Raw genomic sequence first — 17,493 nt, 5'->3', positions numbered from 1 at the left:
CATTTAGACATCTCCAAAGTGGAAACAAAACTTCAGTTATACTCAAGCACACTTCTGTTCCTATAGCACATTCCAAAATTTCTATAAAATGCAACTTATAAAGGTCTTAACACAATGAAAAATACTAGTTAAAGGCCCTTACCTTTTCTAGAAGGAAGCTCTCCATTCTGTGTTAATTCTGTCCCAGTATATACAATTTCTCCATCTTTAACCATTTCATTCCACAGACCACAGAGCCCATCTCGTGTGAACGCAAGCTGGCAATGATAAATAAAATAAACTTACAGAGTAATCGTACTCACAATGCAATTCTTAAAGAATAATATGAAAAAAAAAATCTCATTCGTTCAACATTTAATGAAAACTGTCCCAAGAAATACAGTTAAGTGAAAAAGGTACTGTGCATAATAGCTTATATACTATGCTACGTTTTGCCTAAGATACAAGAAAAAAGACACATGCGGGCAGGTGCTCTGGAAAGATAAACCAGACACAAATAACATGATCACTTATGGGGAGACGGGAAGGGGAACGTGGGTAAAAAGCAGCAGAGGTGAACGAAGGCAAGATTTTGAGTATACCTTACATTTACTTCTAAAACATATAAATGATTTTGATTTTCAAAAAGTACAATTAAATCATAAAAAGCAAAGCCTATAACTGGTAACAAGCAAATTAACCTGTTTATCAAAAAGAAAAGTACACTTGACCCTTGAACAACTCAGGGGTTAATCCAAATATAACTTTTATAGTCAGCCCTCCATATCCACGGTTCCTCCACAACCACAGACTCAACCAACCACAGACCGTGTAGTACTTCAGTATTTACTACTGAAAAATATCCAAGTACAAGTGGACCCACGTAGTTCAAACCTGCGTTGTTCAGGGTCAACTGTATTTCAAGAGCCTTTTCAACTATACACCTTTAGTTGGATATACTTCAAGGGAAAAAAAACCTTAAACTTTACTAATTGGTCTTATTCACAACTATAATATTGACATTAAAATTTTTCAACTATTTCATGTATATATATTGTAGGATAAAGCAATGTTAATATAATAAAATGTATGTTTATGATAAAGTATGTTAATGTTACTAGAAACTAAGATTTTAAGTATAAAAGATAAAATCAAGGAAGTTTTTAAGAACAATTTGAATTGGAAATCTCAGCATGAATTTATATTTGAATATATCTGCTTGCACTGTCTTTGGAAAAGACCTAAAATCAATGGCACTCTGAGAGCAGTGAGTACACCCAGCACCCAGATACTGGTTTCCAAGTACCACTTCCCACTAAATGAAACCTGGACTCTAGGAAAAAAAGGCTGAGTCAAGGACCGGGGCAGAAAGGTGAGCCTGGAATATCTTAAGTTTGCACCAAAAAAGCTGCTCAAAGCCTGATGAGGACTCCCTCACTGGCCAAATTTAGAATAATTTTGAACATCAAAATACATAATGACTATATTGGACTGAAAAAGTTTTAAATAAAAACACGAGTCCATAGTGATATTCAAAGACAAAACAAAAACGCTCACAAAAGTGCTCTTGGTTGTCAGTGTTTGGAAGTCAGAAAAGGTTTCCCAGAGAAAGCAGTCACTGAAGGGCGGGGGCATGGTGAACACCCAAAGAAGGCATCCATTCTGAAAACGGCAGGTACAACAGAAACCCTCTTCTCAGACATACAAGACACTTTACACTAAAAGAGACACCTCTGTTTGCCCATCTTTTAATGGGAGGTCAGGGCCTTTTCTTTGTTCACAAGTCCACCAGCTTGTCCCTTGTCATCAATCCAACATTCGCCACTCTCATGAAGCATCCACTACTTCCAGACTCAGTTTCTTTAAAGGGAGCAAGAACTGAAGGGCACTCTGTGAGCAATCTTAGTGCACAATTCCTTTAGACTTGCAAGGCTTTTCCTGCAATCCTTTACAGTTCTCTCTTACCTAACCTGTACAAGTCATTTTTTTAGCATCTCACTTTTATCCAAACAATGTGTAGTAGGCAAATCTAAGATGCCCTCAAGATCCTTGCCCCCCCTGGGGCACACACACCCTGTGTAATCCTCTCTCTGAGTGTGGGCAGGACTTGTGAATATAGGACGGGACTTTCCACCTGTGACTAGGTTTTGTTTCCTTCTGTGGCAAAAGTGAAGGAATTTCTCATATATAATTAAGGTCTCACATCGGTTGATTTCTAGTTAACCAAAAGGACGATTATCCTAGGGCCCTGTCAGGTAAAAGCCCTTAAGAGGATGGGGCCATCCTGAAGAGACACTCTCCCAGCCACTGCCATGAGCTGCCAATGGAGGGGGCGTCTCCTAGGAGCCCACAGCTCAGCCCCACCCAACACCCAACAAACTGAATTCTGCCCACAAGGACCCCAGTGAGACTCCAGATGAGAAAGCAGACTGGTCAGCACCCTGACTGCAGCCTGTGAATCCCGAAGCAGAAGACCCAGCTAAGCCATGGCCAGACACCTGACCCACACAGAAAGGGGGAGAGAGTAAACGGAGTTGTTTTAAGCTGCTGAATTTCTGGTCAGTGACTTGTTACATAGCAACAGAAAACCAATTTGGCATCTAACTTAGTTTTCACAGAAGCAACAACTTTCTCTCAGCACTGATATTTTATCTGTCCACATCACTAACAAGATAACTGCCATAAACATACTTGAGACCAAAACATGACTGTGGGCAAAAGTATTAACTGGCAGAGCGAGAAGTAAATCGTTTCTAAAAAGTGAGCCACAAACGTTCAGGGCCCCTGAGGTTTTAATGCGGGAATGGAAAGGCCTGGCTCATCTGCTGGTCTGCGTAAGAGGAGGGCAGCTAAGAGCTGCCGCTGGCCTCAGTCCTGGCCGGCATGGCCACACAGGCAAACAGCGGCCAGAATAGATAGCCCCACGCGTGCTGTGCTCCAGCAGTCACACGCCACCTCCAGGGGCCAGGGAATAAATGATCACACCTCCAGCCATAACTCAGCGTCAGGGCAGTGGAGAGGACAGAGGAAGAAACCAGAAACAGAGGAAATAACTTAGGAGGCCTCTGCTAAGAGCTCCCCAAAACAGGATGAGAGCCTAAGCCAAGACATGGAAGAGAAGAAGTATGTAAGACATTTCAGATCAAACGGGACAGAGCAGATGTGAAAAGTGAAAAACCAGGTAGGGAACAGACTCAGGATGAGAGGGAATTAGCTCAGTTTTAACCACTGAGATTTGCACCAACTACTGAACATAAACATGGAGATACTCTCCCCATGCACGTGCACACACGTACACACATACACACACAGACACAATTACACACATACTGCAAATACAAATTCAGATCTTAGCAGAGTGTTCAGGGCTAGAGGTTCAAATCTGGGAGTCAACAGCATGGGCTGTAGACCTGCAGAAGATGCTAATGCCGAAGGAGGGAGGGTGGACCAGCCCCGACTGCCCACTAGGATTACCCCAGGGTGGCTGGGGACGAAACATTTATTATAGAATAAGCCAAGGAAGAAGCCCAGCTTACATGGAAACAAGAACTATCACTACCGCCCCCCATTCTTTCATCACTCGGGTCATGTTGGGAAGGATAAGAGCAGGGCAGCTGTGTGGAAGGTAGACACTGGGTGTCTGGAGGGATACTCGCTGTAGAAGCCTCTTAGGAACTGCGGACGTGAACTCGAGTAACCACCAAACTACAATGGTTCGGGCATCTGAAAGGATTCGAGGAAGGAGGAACACTGCTAAGGCAACAAAGCAAGTTTCCATGGAGCAGGGCTTGAAAGAGCTAGACTGCAGAAGGCAGAGATGAAGGCCCTGGGAGAGCATTCCAAGGCACTGGGAGGGAAGCACAGGATCCCAAGGAGAAAGAGGCCGGGAAAACTGGGAAATAATCATGGCACTGGAAGAATAACCTGCACAAGCAGTAAAAGTCACTTCAATTTGTCAGTTTAAGAGTATTTGTACAACAGTCTATAAATAACTTGTCTTTATTAGTAGGTAATTTACATAAACGTTCCCAATGGGTGACAATATAGATCTTAAATTTTAACTTTTTTCACGTAGAATCCAGATGCCTCTGATTAGCGTTACTCAGTCTTAGGACCCTTTTCCAATGTGCTCTTACATTCTTACCTCACACCTCTAAAATGACATAGCAGGTAAAGGCATTTTCATCCTGAAAAGAAGCCAGCAAGGGGCGTAGTAATAGGCCCAGTTCTGAGGGTCAGTAACTAAAACTTAGAAGTTCAATTACCTGACCAAGATCACACAACACCGAGGCTGTCAGAGTTTTTGGGAACAGGCCTAACTCTCAAGCTTGTTCTCTTCTCACCAACACCACAACATGCACCAACACGTGCAGTAAGGAGGCCTGGGGGAGCCATCACAGGTGCTACCAATACTTGAAAACCAAATAGAATTGGGCAAGCTGACCCTTAAGGTATCTATTAAAATCACTACTTCAGAACTGTATAATCCGAATATAATATAATTAATAATATAAAATAATCCGAACACAATATAATCCGAAACAGAATATGCCAAATGAAATAAATGGCATTTTGATTAACTTATAGTTAGAAAATGTTTATTTTTTCTATTTTTAAAATATGCCTGAAACGGGAACTGTTCAAATATCTGCAGATGACTAAAGTAAAGATATCTGGCTTTTTTTCTTAGCCTTGCAGAAAAATACTTTCTAAACACCTACTGAACACAGGACAATTCCAAAAAATTTTAAGAACAGGTTTCTAGAACAACTGGAAAGGTCAGAAAGAAACATAAAGTACACCTGTTTGAAGACATCCAGGCAGCAAGGAGAGGAGGACAGCCCAGGGAGCCAAAGGCTGCCTCCCTAGAGGCACCTGCCAATTCTGCGAGCAGGGCTGAGACCAAGCACAGCTCAGTGGAGCTGCTGAGAGGCCGGAGCCATGGTGCTCACAGGGAAGAGGCCTGTGAGGAAGAGGTAAACATGCCATGCTTTGAGCAGAACTCCGAAGGGCCACACACACAGAAGTACGGGTGAGGTGCACGCAGACCGGCAGGAGCCCAGGTTTGAACCATCAAAACTGCTCTGAAGTAACCTGAGGTCACTAGTGCTACTGGTTTGACAGATCCTCTCTGGAGGAGGAAAGCATTACCCAATGCTCCCAAATGATCACAACAATTTTTCATGTACAATACCTAGAACTCAAACAAAAATAAAAATGGGTAAGATAAGACCACATGACTGAAAAATGAAAAAAATGGAAGACAGCATAAACAAATCAAGAGTGGATCCAGAAAACAGACATACAGATACAGACTGCCCTAAAAAGGAAAGCCCGAGTAACAGATTAAAGTGCTGACACTTTCCCTGGTAGATGCCAGCCCAGGGCAGTGAGGGGAAGGGCAGAGGGAGAGGCAAGACAAGGAAGCATAGGCAGCAAATGATGCAGCAAGTTACTACAGGGGTCAGCAAATTAAGGCCCAGCCCAGGGGCCAAACCTGGCCCACGACCTGATCTCATATGGCCCTCAAGCTAAGAGTGGCTTTTACATTTTTCAGTGATCGAAAAATAACCAAGAGAAGGAAAATATTTCATGACACATGAAAATTATGACATTCAAACTTCAGTATCCATAAAGTTTCTGGAGCCTACCAACATGCACTTGTTTTTATGTACTGTCTGTAGCTGCTTTTGCATGACATCAGCACAGGTGAGCAGCTGTTACAGAGGACACATGGCCCACAGAAATATTTACGATCTGGCCCTTTACAGGAAAAGTTTGCAGACTCCCGTTTTACTGCACCGGTCCCCACTCCATGGTGTGCGGCAGGCACGCTCCCCAGGCATGTGGGGCTCTTCGCCAAGGTCTGCGAGAAGAAACCACAGACCCGTCCAAGAAGGGAAAAAAAGGGGGTGGGGGGTGGGAATTAAAATACCCAGTTCCCTTATCTCTCCTTACCAAGCGGTGAATGTTCACCCCGTGGAAAGTGAGCTCCTGCTCTCCCCCACCTTCCAGACGATGTCACCGGCAACTCCATGGTAGGCAGCTGGGAAGCCCTAACCTACGCCCTGCTGTGTGACACTACATCTAAGACGAGGAGGAGAAGGGCGGCCCACAGGCACGCTGGGGTATCAACCCAGAGGGAAAGGGAGATGCAGTCGAGGAATCTAAAGAGGCTGCGCAAGGTTTAATGTGTTCAGGCACCTGAAAGACCACATTAACAACTTCAGCAGAGAACTGGAAACTATAGAAGAGTACCTAATGTGGCAGTTAAGCAAACTGCCAAAACACTTCACACTAAACGTTTAAAATAGGTGCATTTTACTAAATATAATTATACCTCAATAGAATGCATTCAAACAAAAATGTGGAAATTCTAAAACCAAAAAAAAAACAGTATCTAAAATTAAGAAGTCAATAAATGAGGTTAAAAGCAGATTGGGAAGGCCTGTGCTTCCACCTGTGAAGAATTAACTTCTTTAGGAATTACCTGTCTGGTAGAAAACCAAACAGAATATATCAAACAGCTGTTTTCCAACACTGGACAACAGACAGCCCAGAACTGTGAGCCCTGATAAGGGCAACAAATGAAATAAGGGCTACAACTTCCCAAACTTAATGCCTGGAAGCAGCTTCCAGGCTGCAACACAGGAAAGGGGAACCCAAATAGAGCCCAGAGGTCTTGCTGAATGGAGGAGACAGACCAGCTATAAATAGGTCAAAATGACAAGAATACAGGAGAGGAAGTTGGCTGCAGAGAGACTGATCTCTGGAGATGGGCAGAGGGGACCCCTTGAGACTTTGGCTGAGAACTGATCTGGGTATGGGTTCAGAACACTCCCAAAGCTGGGGAAAGAAGCACTAAAAAGGAGTAGGCAGAACCCCCATGATTCACAGTCTGGGAAATCTTGTGTTTCCACCAACCAGAACAGAAAGACCTCCCAACACACCAAGCATTAGAGTCCTGAGAAGGACATTGCCTTAATAAGGCAGATAAATTAGCCCAAGACTAAAGGCTGTGCTAAATCAGCCCAAACAAACCTTAGGATCAATCTTTGAAAGGCCAAATTGATCCCAAGTAACTTACATGCATGCCAGACAAAACTAATGTTCTGTAAAAGAATAAAATAAAATCTAACACAGAATAACATAATATTTATTTATAATGTCCAACATTCAATAAAAAATTACCAGGGGGCTTCCCTGGTGGCGCAGTGGTTGAGAATCTGCCTGCCGATGCAGGGGACACGGGTTCGAGCCCTGGTCTGGGAAGATCCCACATGCCGCGGAGCGGCTGGCCCGTGTGCCACAACTACTGAGCCTGCGCGTCTGGAGCCTGTGCTCCGCAACAAGAGAGGCCACGATAGTGAGAGGCCCGCGCACCGCGATGAAGAGTGGCCCCCGCTTGCCGCAACTAGAGAAAGCCCTCGCACAGAAACAAAGACCCAACACAGCCAAAAAAAAAAAAAAAAAAAAAAATTACCAGGCATGCCAACATGCCCCATAACCAGAGCAATAAATCAAAAGAAATGATAGATTCAGTCAATCGAAATAAATGCAGAAATGACAGACATGATGGAATTAGCAGACAAGAATGTTAAAAGCTCTATTATAGATATGTTCCATGTACTCACAGAGAGGAAAATATGAACATCATGACAAGTGAAATGGAAGATACAAAAAGGACTGGAATGGAACCTCTAAAGATGAAAAATACAAGATCTAAAGTGAAAACTTCAATGCATAGGATTACTAAATTAGACACTGCAGAACAGTTCTACTATAATCCAACACGTCTAAGCATACAGCTCTTACATGCTATGCTCTCTCCCTTTTAAAACTCACTCTGGGTTCTACCCATAACTATAGGTTTAATGCCCACCACCAGTCTTCATGTCAATGTACAGTCATTCAGTCATCTAAAGATCTTTCTCTACTCAATTCCTCAGGAAGGGCTCATGGAAACAATATTTTCTGAGTTCCTGCTCATTGATAAACTTGTGTCCTTTCTACCTGAAAAGTCAGTTTTGCTAGAACATAAAATCCTTGGCTCACATTTTCTTTTCTTGGGTGCCATGAGTATGTTACTCAGTTTTCTTCTGCATAAGGCCTTGTTGTCAAGTCTAATGATAAACTCATTTTCTTTCCTTTATAACTATTATTAGTCTTTTCCAAGAACCAAAGCTAAAAGTTAGTTCTTTAAAAAAGACTAACAAAATATATAAACCCCTGACAAGACAGGTCCAAAGTACAGAAAAGATACAAACAACCAAAATCATGAATAAAAAATTGAGCAATACTACCTATTCACAGACACGAAAGTAATCACAAGAAGTCATTATGAAAATCAATTAAGTTACCTGTATGTACAACATCCTTTTATTTCTACGTATCATCTGTCAACTGGAAAACCTGAGATTTGAATTTACCAGGATGTTCATGTTTACATTTTTTAATCTACTGATATTTCTAAGAGTAAAGTGACAATATATACATTTAATAACGTTAAGTTTAAAAGCTAACTTTCATGCTGAATCATTTTAAATTGATGACTAGAAGAAAAGAAAAATTCAGTCTGAGTTGCATTATTGATATACTCAACAACTTTGATGGGCCTCAAAGGCATTATACCGAGTGAACAAAAGCCAGTTTCAAAAGGTCACATACCATACGACATTCTCAAAATGACAAAATTATAGAGATGGAGAACAGATTAGTAATTGCCAGGGGTCAAAAATGGTAGAGAAAGTTGAGTGTGACTATAGAGGGACAGCAGGAGGGAGATCTTTGTGGTGATGGAACACTTCTGGATCTTAATTGTGGTGGTGGTTACATGAATAAACACATATGATAAAATGGCATAGAACTATGCACACATTGTACCAATGTCAATTTGCTGGTTTTAATATTATACTATAGTTACCTAAGACTGTACCACTGGGGGAGTCTGGGAGAAGAGTATACCGTGACCTCTCTACTTTCTTTGCAACTTCCTGTGGGTCTATTATTATTTCAAAATAAAAAGTTTTAAAAATTGCTTCATACATATCTAATTTCATGTTCCACTTCAAAGAACCCAAAAATAGAAACTGTAGGAGATTGATCTGAGTACAGCTTATTCAAAAAAGAACAGGATAACGCCATTCGTGGACCCATGCTCAAAGACACACCCTTAACCTTACATCAAGACTAGCAAGGAACTTCCCCGGTGGTCCAGTGGTTAAGACTCTGCGCTTCCACTGCGGGGGGCAAGGGTTTGATCCCTGGTCAGGGAACTAAGATTCCACATGCCATACGGCACAGCCAAAAAGAAAGAAAAAAAAAAAAAGACTAGGAAATAAATATTCATATATATTTTAAGAATAAAAAGTTTTTAAGGTATTATGTACTATTTTTATAGTTCTTTTGCTTAATTGACTTTTTGGTTCACCAGAAAAACTACCAATCACATCAGACAGAAGGACTTTTACTGTAAATATAAACATGGTAATGGTAGTGATTATGTAGCTAACACTTCTCAGCTCTGTATTTGTTGCCTCCTCAAGGGAGTTGTGAAGGAAGATGGCGATTCAAGGAACTCCACACAACAACCAGAAAAGAGTACTGAAGAAGTAAAAAGCATTATATATGTAAAAACCAGATATATGCCTGCCATATAATGGGTAGTCCATTAGAGGCAGCTGGTTACAAAGTCCGAGGCCTGAGGGATCTAAATGTCTCTTATCAAGAAAGTCTAGGATTAGTGTCTACATTCTCTATAACAGACACATATTAAAACTTTTCACAATCTCCAAAAATTTTTCCTTTCTAAAGTCATTGAAAACTTCACAGGCATTTCAAATAAAAATAGCCACAGAAAAATAGATTAGCTAACTCTTACAGCTAAGAAACATGTTTCTACCCCACATATTATGCATTACCCAGGTGTCAATCCTGCTCCCAATACAAAAGCCTACTTAAGGAAGGGGACCCTTCCCACTCCAGGTGGGAGAGACATCCCCAACAAGATAAGTGTAAAACCTGTCAGCATAAGGCCGGCATCCACAATATGTGTTTTCAGGAAAGATTCCAAAGAGTAAACCATGTCTAAGTTATTCCTTAGGGTAAAACAACAACATTCATTCATTCCTCACATTTAATAAGCAATGCTGGAGAAATTGTATAGAACCAAGGTCACCAATCACTTTTTTCACACTATTTTCATTTATCTCACAGCTTCAATACCCATACTACATTTTTCCTCTATCCAAAACCTAGGTCTCTTCACTTATTCCTAGGACCTAGGTCTCTTCACTTATTCCTAGGAGTTTGGAAGACTTCTGAATAGTACTCAAATGTCTAAGAAGGGCCAAGCACTGTATATTACTCTAAATAAACCAAAGGTAAAATGGTAATCGCTCTAAGGCATAAGTGGTGTTTCTTTTTATGTATATCTGCCTGACTCTCTGTAGGCACACAACTCAGCATTAAACCGGTTTTAGATCAAGATACTAAAACTCATATTTAGCAATTATTCAATTATAATTACTAAGGGAAAAAAAACTTCATTAGGTAAAGTTCTTTACTTCAAAAAGTTCTGTAAATATATAAACACTAATACAAAAACAATTCTTGGGACTTCCCTGGTGGTCCAGTGGATAGGACTCCGCACTCCCAATGCAGGGGGCCAGGGTTCAATCCCTGGTCAGGGAACTAGATCCCACATGCATGCCACAATTAAGAAGTCCACATGTCTCAACTAAAGATCCCGAGTGCAGCAACTAAGACCCAGCGCAGCCAAAATAAATAAAATAAATAAATTTTCTTTTCAATTTTTTTTAAATAAATAAAAAATAAAAACAATTCTTAAAATCAGTTTGCCTGAATCTCAAGATTTTGTAAATAAGAAATTATTCATCTCTCACTTCCCCCACCCTTGCTTAAAAAAAAAAAAAAAAAAAAAAAGGGGGTCAAAGGAAGGGCTTCCCTGGTGGCGCAGTGGTTGAGAATCTGCCTGCTAATGCAGGGGACACGGGTTCGAGCCCTGGTCTGGGAAGATCCCACATGCCGCGGAGCAAGTAGGCCCATGGGCCACAACTACTGAGCCTGCGCATCTGGAGCCTGTGCTCCGCAACAAGAGAGGCCGCGATAGTGAAGAGGCCCGCGCACCGTGATGAAGAGTGGCCCCCACTTGCCACAACTAGAGGAAGCCCTCGCACGGAAACGAAGACCCAACACAGACAAAAATAAATATTAAAAAAAATAAATAAATAAAAGAGCCTTCCCTAAAAAAATTTAAAAAAAAAAAGTCAAAGGAAAACAGAAAGTAATTGCTAAATAAAAGGTAATGTTTAAATTTTTTTTAAAAAAGTCACTACTATGCCAATTCTTAACCCAATTCTTCTTGTTTTTCTTATCTAACATTACACCATTAATAACAATCCCATCACCCACAACATAGTTCTTAACACTTGGCTCTGAAACCAACTGGGACTCAACACTTAAAAGAAAAAAATTTAAGAAGGGCAATAATGCTTCACTTCAAGTATCTAAGATCAACTGCTTACAGAATACATGACTTGCGTCATGCAGTATGTAAGACTGTATTTAAACAAGGTTAAGATTACTTGAGGGCTTCCCTGGTGGCGCAGTGGTTGAGAAGCTGCCTGCCAATGCAGGGCACACGGGTTCGAGCCCTGGTCTGGGAAGATCCCACATGCCGCGGAGCAACTAAGCCCGTGTGCCACAACTACTGAGCCTGTGCGTCTGGAGCCTGTGCTCTGCAACAAGAGAGGCCGCGATAGTGAGAGGCCCGCGCACCGCGATGAAGAGTGGCCCCCACTTGCCGCAACTAGAGAAAGCCCTCGCACAGAAACGAAGACCCAACACAGCCAAAAATAAATAAATAAATAAGTGAAATTCTTTAAAAAAAAAAAAAAAGATTACTTGAGAAATACTTAAAATGGTTAACCTCAGGGAAGAGGGAAAAAACACATATACACTACAAAATATTTTAGCCATTTCTTTCTGAGGGCAACAGGGAGTTACAAACACAGTTTTTCCATTTGCAAACAAAACTAACTTGGGATAAAGAAAAGACTACAGAAACATCATCATTATTTATTTGGCAATTTCTGAACAAGCATGCAATTACCTTAAAACAAAATATTAGAGAGTCTAAGGCTAACATTTTGTTTCCACATGTTCTTGACGTGAAAATCCAAGCACTCCTCTTAGTAAGACCAGTGAGAATACAAAACAAGCAGCTCAACTGAACCCTTGTCTCTCCAGAAACACAAACACAGAATCCCATAAAAATAAGTGAGTTTCTGCAGGACATAATAAATGACTGTATGTCACTTCTCCCCCACATAATTAACTGAACATCTCAAAAAGTATCACTAAACAGTCACCAAGATATGGCTAAGAATGATACAGACCTCTTAAAAAATAATAACAAAAAATTTTTGCATAACTATCTCATTTCTTGCACTTATAAATAACTGTAATTAAACTGTAGCCACACCACACTATAAAAAGAGCAATAAAAATTGACACAATAAAAGGTACATTTAAAGTTATAGAAAACAAACCTGCTTCTCTCATATGGCAAGATCTAATCTGCATGCCCTTACATATCCTAAAGAAAAGGTTCACCAGAAATTTGTAGGCAGGAAAACACCAGGAAAAAGGAATGTCAAAACCCCACCTGTATATCTGTTTTCAACCATTTGGAGTCAAGTCGAGCCTGAGCAGCCAAACAGAAAGAATCAGAAGGCATCTTTCCCCCGATTTCCTCCCAGTCGTCAAACCTGCAAGTAAAACAGAAACGCTGAAGACCTAAACCTTTTCAGAATTTTACAAAAACCCTACCGCAAGGTTTAATGCGGCAAAAAGAGAGAACAGGAAGGAGGGAGAGGAGAAGCTCTGGAGGAGGGGAGTGAGAGGAGGAGAGAGGGAAAGAGAAAGATGGGGCGAGAAAGGAAAAAGCCTACTTCCAGTCCAGGTAAGAGTCACACACGGGATTCGCCCGGGTCTGTACCACGTCGGCGAGACCTTGAGAATGGACGGTTACAAGACCAAATCACAATGTCATCCCCTTCCCTTAAATCCAAAAGGTAAACACACAGACTGCAAGAAGCCCACATCTCAACGACAAATGACACCAGCACGCATCCTCCGCTTTACCTCAGGCCAGAACTGGTGCGTGAAATAAATTAATCAAAATTCACGTCTGCAGAAAAATCCAAAACAATAATCACTTGGAAATGAAAAGACAGCCCGAGACGCGCGCCGCGGGCGGTCCGCGCAGGCCCTGGTCCGGCGGCTGCGCCAACGCCCGCCGTGCCCCGGTTTGGCCCGGCCCCGGCCCACACCGCCCCAGCGGCCGGCCGCCCTCGCCGCCCCCCAAGGACGAAGACCGGACGGCAGAGGCCCGGCTGCCTGGCTCCGGCGCGTGCGGACACAGCCCCAAAGGCCACGGGCTCCGCCGGCACTCCCAATCCCAGGGCCTGCAATCCCGGCGCCTCCGGAGGCCGGAGGGGCGGGCCGACGCGGGGCTACGGCCCCCGCGGCCCAGCCAATCGCATCGAGGCGTCTCCGCAGGCCCAGCCAATCGGGAAGAGGAGCATCCCCGCCCCTTCTGCCGACTCTCCAAGTTTCCTTCAATCCGGCCCCTCTTCCTCCTTGAGCTCACCCCCTTGCGGTCAAGGCCAACCGAAGACGCCGAGAGGCGGGATTTCCGCCGCACGCACGCACGCACACGCTCCTGAACCGGACTTCTCCCCGCGCTCTCAGAAAGCCAGCCGGTGCGGAGACAGCGTGGTGCTGAAGGGTGGTTCGGCGTGGGCGGGGGCTAGGGCTGAAGGTGAGGCGGGATGGGGTCTGCAAGAGCCTCTTCCTGCCTGTCCCACTGAATGCAACTAAAACCTTGCTCAGAATACATGGAGCAGCTGGTAGCAGGGGGATCAGAGAAGGAAGTGAGAGCTTTTAGTTCCACTGAACCAGTAGCCAGAAAACAATGCTTAAGAAATTTAAAACAAAGTCATACAAAGTATGTTCTCTGATCATAATAGAATTAACTACAAATCATTAAGAGATACAGGACAATCTCCAAACACTTGGAAGTTAAACAATATATTTCTAGATAGTCCATGGGTCAAAGAAGAAATCTCAAAGGAAAAGAACTATTTTGAATTGAACAAAATCAAAATGCAACATCAAAATTTGTGGGACTCAACTAAAATACTGATTAAAGTGAAATTTATAACACTAACTCCTTATCTTAGAAAATGAGAAAGAACCCAAATCAACAATCTAAGCTTACATGTTTTTATTGTTTTCCCATTCTTTATTTTCCTGATTTCTAGACTTAACTTTATTTTTTTTAATATTTTTGGAGTATAGTTGATTTATTGATCAATACAATGTTGTGTTAGTTTCAGGTGTACAGCAAAGTGAATCAGTTATACATATACAGATATCCACTCTTTTTTTAGATTCTTTTCCCATATAGACCATTACAGAGTATTGAGTAGAGTTCCCTGTGCTAAGCTTACATTTTAAGAAACTAGGAAAAGAAGAGCAGCACACACCCAAAACAAGAAGAGGGAGGAAACAATAGAGGAGCAGAAATAAATGAAATTGAAAACAGAAAAACTATAGAGAAAAATCAATGAAACTAAAATAAAAGCCAATCATTTGAAAAGATTATAAGCTATGATGAGACCTCCAAAAAGAGGGAAAACACACAAGTTACCAATATATGGAATGCAAGAAAATTTATCACTAAAGACCTCAAAAGGACAGTAAGGGAATACAGGTTTCCCCAACTATCCAAAAGAGAATTCCTATGCAACCTTTCGGAATGGAAATGTTGTAAAACAAAGAAAGGACACATCTTGCTAAGGGATGCACGAAGTAAATTGCGATAAAGCTCAGATACTCACAGACACAATTCGAAGCTATGGTGGCTTGATGATGAGATGCTGAGTGTAGTTCCCAGGGAAGGAGCTTGGTGGTGCCACTTGCTGCTTGGGGTGCAGGTACCTCTATAACAGCTCACAACATGGGCATATATACACTACTAAATGTAAAATAGATAGCTAGTGGGAAGCAGTCGCATAGCACAGGTAGATCAGCTCAGTGCTTTGTGACCACCTAGAGGGGTGGGATAGAGAGGGTGGGAGGGAGGGAGACGCAAGAGGGAAGAGATATGGGGATATATGTATATGTATAACTGATTCACTTTGTTATAAAGCAGAAACTAACACACCATTGTAAAGCAATTATACTCCAATAAAGATGTTAAAAAAAAAAAAGCAAATGCTGAATGCTATTTTCACTTTTTGCCTTTTTTCATAAAAGGGAAAATTCTCTTTGGGATTTCTTTTGGTTAGCAAAAACAGGTAGTAATGCAGGTCTTTTCATAGAAGCAACATGGCATAAAGCAAACTTTTGAAAAGCAGGGGGTACCTGTCCTAGAAACAATTCTATACATACAGATTTGACAATTTATATGAAATGGGCTAATTCCATGAAAGTCATACACTACCAAACTCACTCAAAAAGAAATAGATAACCTGAACAGGGCTATACCTATTAAAGAAATTAAATTCACAGTTAAAAACCTTCCAAAAAAGAAATCTCCAGGCCCAGATTGTTTCATTGGTGGATTCTGGTTCTACCAAATATTTAATAAAGAAGTAACACAAATTCTATACAAACTCTTCCAGAAAATTGAAGAGGAGTGAACATTTTCATTCTATAAGCCCAGCATTACCCTGCTAACAAAACCAGAAAAAGACATTACAAGGAAACTTAAGACCAATATTCCCTACAAACATAGATGCAAAAAATTTTAGCCAACTTTTTGCAAATAGATTCCATCACCATATAGAAAGAATAATACATCATAACCAAGTGGAGTTTATCCCAAGAATTCAAGATTGATTTAACATTCAAAGCATCTCAATAGATACCAAAAAATGCTTTTGAGAAGATCCAACATCTCATTATAAACACTTTCAGCAAACTAGAAAGGGAGGAGAACTCCTCAACCTGATAATGGACACTTATGAAAACCTACATGCAAGCCAAAACAGTCTAGCAAAATAACAAGTTTGGAGGACTCACACTTCCCGATACAAAAACTTACTACAAAACTATAGTAAACAAAACAGTGTGATACTTCCAAAAGGGTAAACATATAGATCAATGGAATAGAATACAGAACCCAGAATAAACATTCACATATCTGGTCAATTGATTTCTGACAAGACCATTCAATAGTGAAAGGACAGCCTTTTCAATAAATGGTTCTGGGAAAACTGGATATCCACATGCAAAAGAATGACGTTGGACCCTTACCTTACACCATATATAAAAATTAACTCAAAATTGATCAAACCTAAAAGTAAGAAATAAAAGTGTAAAACTCTTAGAAGAACACATGGGGGGAAATCTTCAGCTTCATGACAATGGATTTAGCAATGATTTCTTAAATATGACATCAAAAGCACAGGCAACAACAACAACAAATAAATGTAAAGCTTTGTTTATCCCTAATCTTATTTAGGTTCCTACTTCTCATCTATTTCCCCCACCTCTACCCCTCTACCTCTACCCCTAAACCCTGTGGAACTTACAGACTATCTTCAGCAACATCTTCAATTGATTTTTTAATATTCTCATCATGTTACTGTTCTAATGAAAATCTTGTTGTTCCCTGTGGAAAACAGTCACTTTTTATTCTCCCACATCTGTACATCTTAGGGCATGAAGATGCCCTAAGGCATGAAGATGCAATATCATTCTCTGCCACTTTTATACCATTTTTCCTCCTGCTTCACTTAAGAAAACAAAACAAAAGAAGACGAAAAGCCAAACTTCTTTGAAACACTGCTATTTGACTATACCACCCTCTGCTCCTGATTCCAATAATCCATACTCCTTTTCATCACTTCTCACGTTCACTGAAGAACATGAGTCACCACCCAGTTCCCTAACTCTCAGTTCCTCAGGGCCTCACTTTTAACCATCTTACTTCCTGCTCCACCTGAGCCACTGACCACCATCATCAGTTCCATTCACCAAATCACCTTGAAGATCACAATTGTGAGCCTCTGACTCTTTTATCACTTGCCCATAATCTCTAATCACTTGTTCCTCTCTCCCTCTGTTGTACTTGCCTGGAAAACCTCAACACTGGGTTAGTCCACTCCACTCACTGGGAATGTGGCTGAACTCCTGAGGTACACACTTGAGTATCTACTCAATATTTTTTCCATTCCCCTGGTGCTGCACAGCTCTCTGGTGATCAGGATACAACAGGCCTGAGAATGAAAAACCAGCCAGCTGTGGAGCAGCAGAGTGGAGGGATGGAAGGAGACCCTGGAAGGTGTACATGCACCACTCACCCAATCTTGAGCCCATTCACCCTAAGACTTACTAAGGGTAGAAAAAATTAACAACCAGATGTTATTGCAGCCAGAAGCACCCTAACTGATAAAACTTCTCACCATGAAAATTACCATC

General features: G+C 41.5%; 1 protein-coding gene across 4 annotated transcripts in view; it reads right to left on the bottom strand.

Moving 5' to 3' along the window:
- HERC2 (HECT and RLD domain containing E3 ubiquitin protein ligase 2) overlaps nucleotides 1-13,481 on the bottom strand; it is a 219,079-nt gene extending 205,598 nt beyond the window's left edge. For 2 of the 4 annotated variants that reach the window (XM_036856965.1, XM_036856964.1), the window contains exons 1-3: nucleotides 13,147-13,481; nucleotides 12,668-12,770; nucleotides 143-257 (exon numbers count right to left, since the gene is read on the bottom strand). In XM_036856965.1, coding sequence (XP_036712860.1) covers nucleotides 143-257; nucleotides 12,668-12,739 — 187 coding nt within the window. In that variant the 5' untranslated portion in view covers nucleotides 12,740-12,770; nucleotides 13,147-13,481. Of the gene's footprint in view, nucleotides 1-142; nucleotides 258-12,667; nucleotides 12,771-13,146 lie in introns of those variants that run through there. The other 2 variants (XM_036856963.1, XM_036856966.1) reach the window with 2 other exon arrangements.
- Between the last annotated feature and the right edge of the window lie 4,012 nt (nucleotides 13,482-17,493).

This window comes from Balaenoptera musculus, chromosome 7, assembly GCF_009873245.2.
Source record: "Balaenoptera musculus isolate JJ_BM4_2016_0621 chromosome 7, mBalMus1.pri.v3, whole genome shotgun sequence".
NCBI lineage: Eukaryota > Metazoa > Chordata > Mammalia > Artiodactyla > Balaenopteridae > Balaenoptera > Balaenoptera musculus.
The sequence above is the reverse complement of the archived record's forward strand: the minus strand, read 5'-3'. Positions and strand labels throughout refer to the sequence as shown.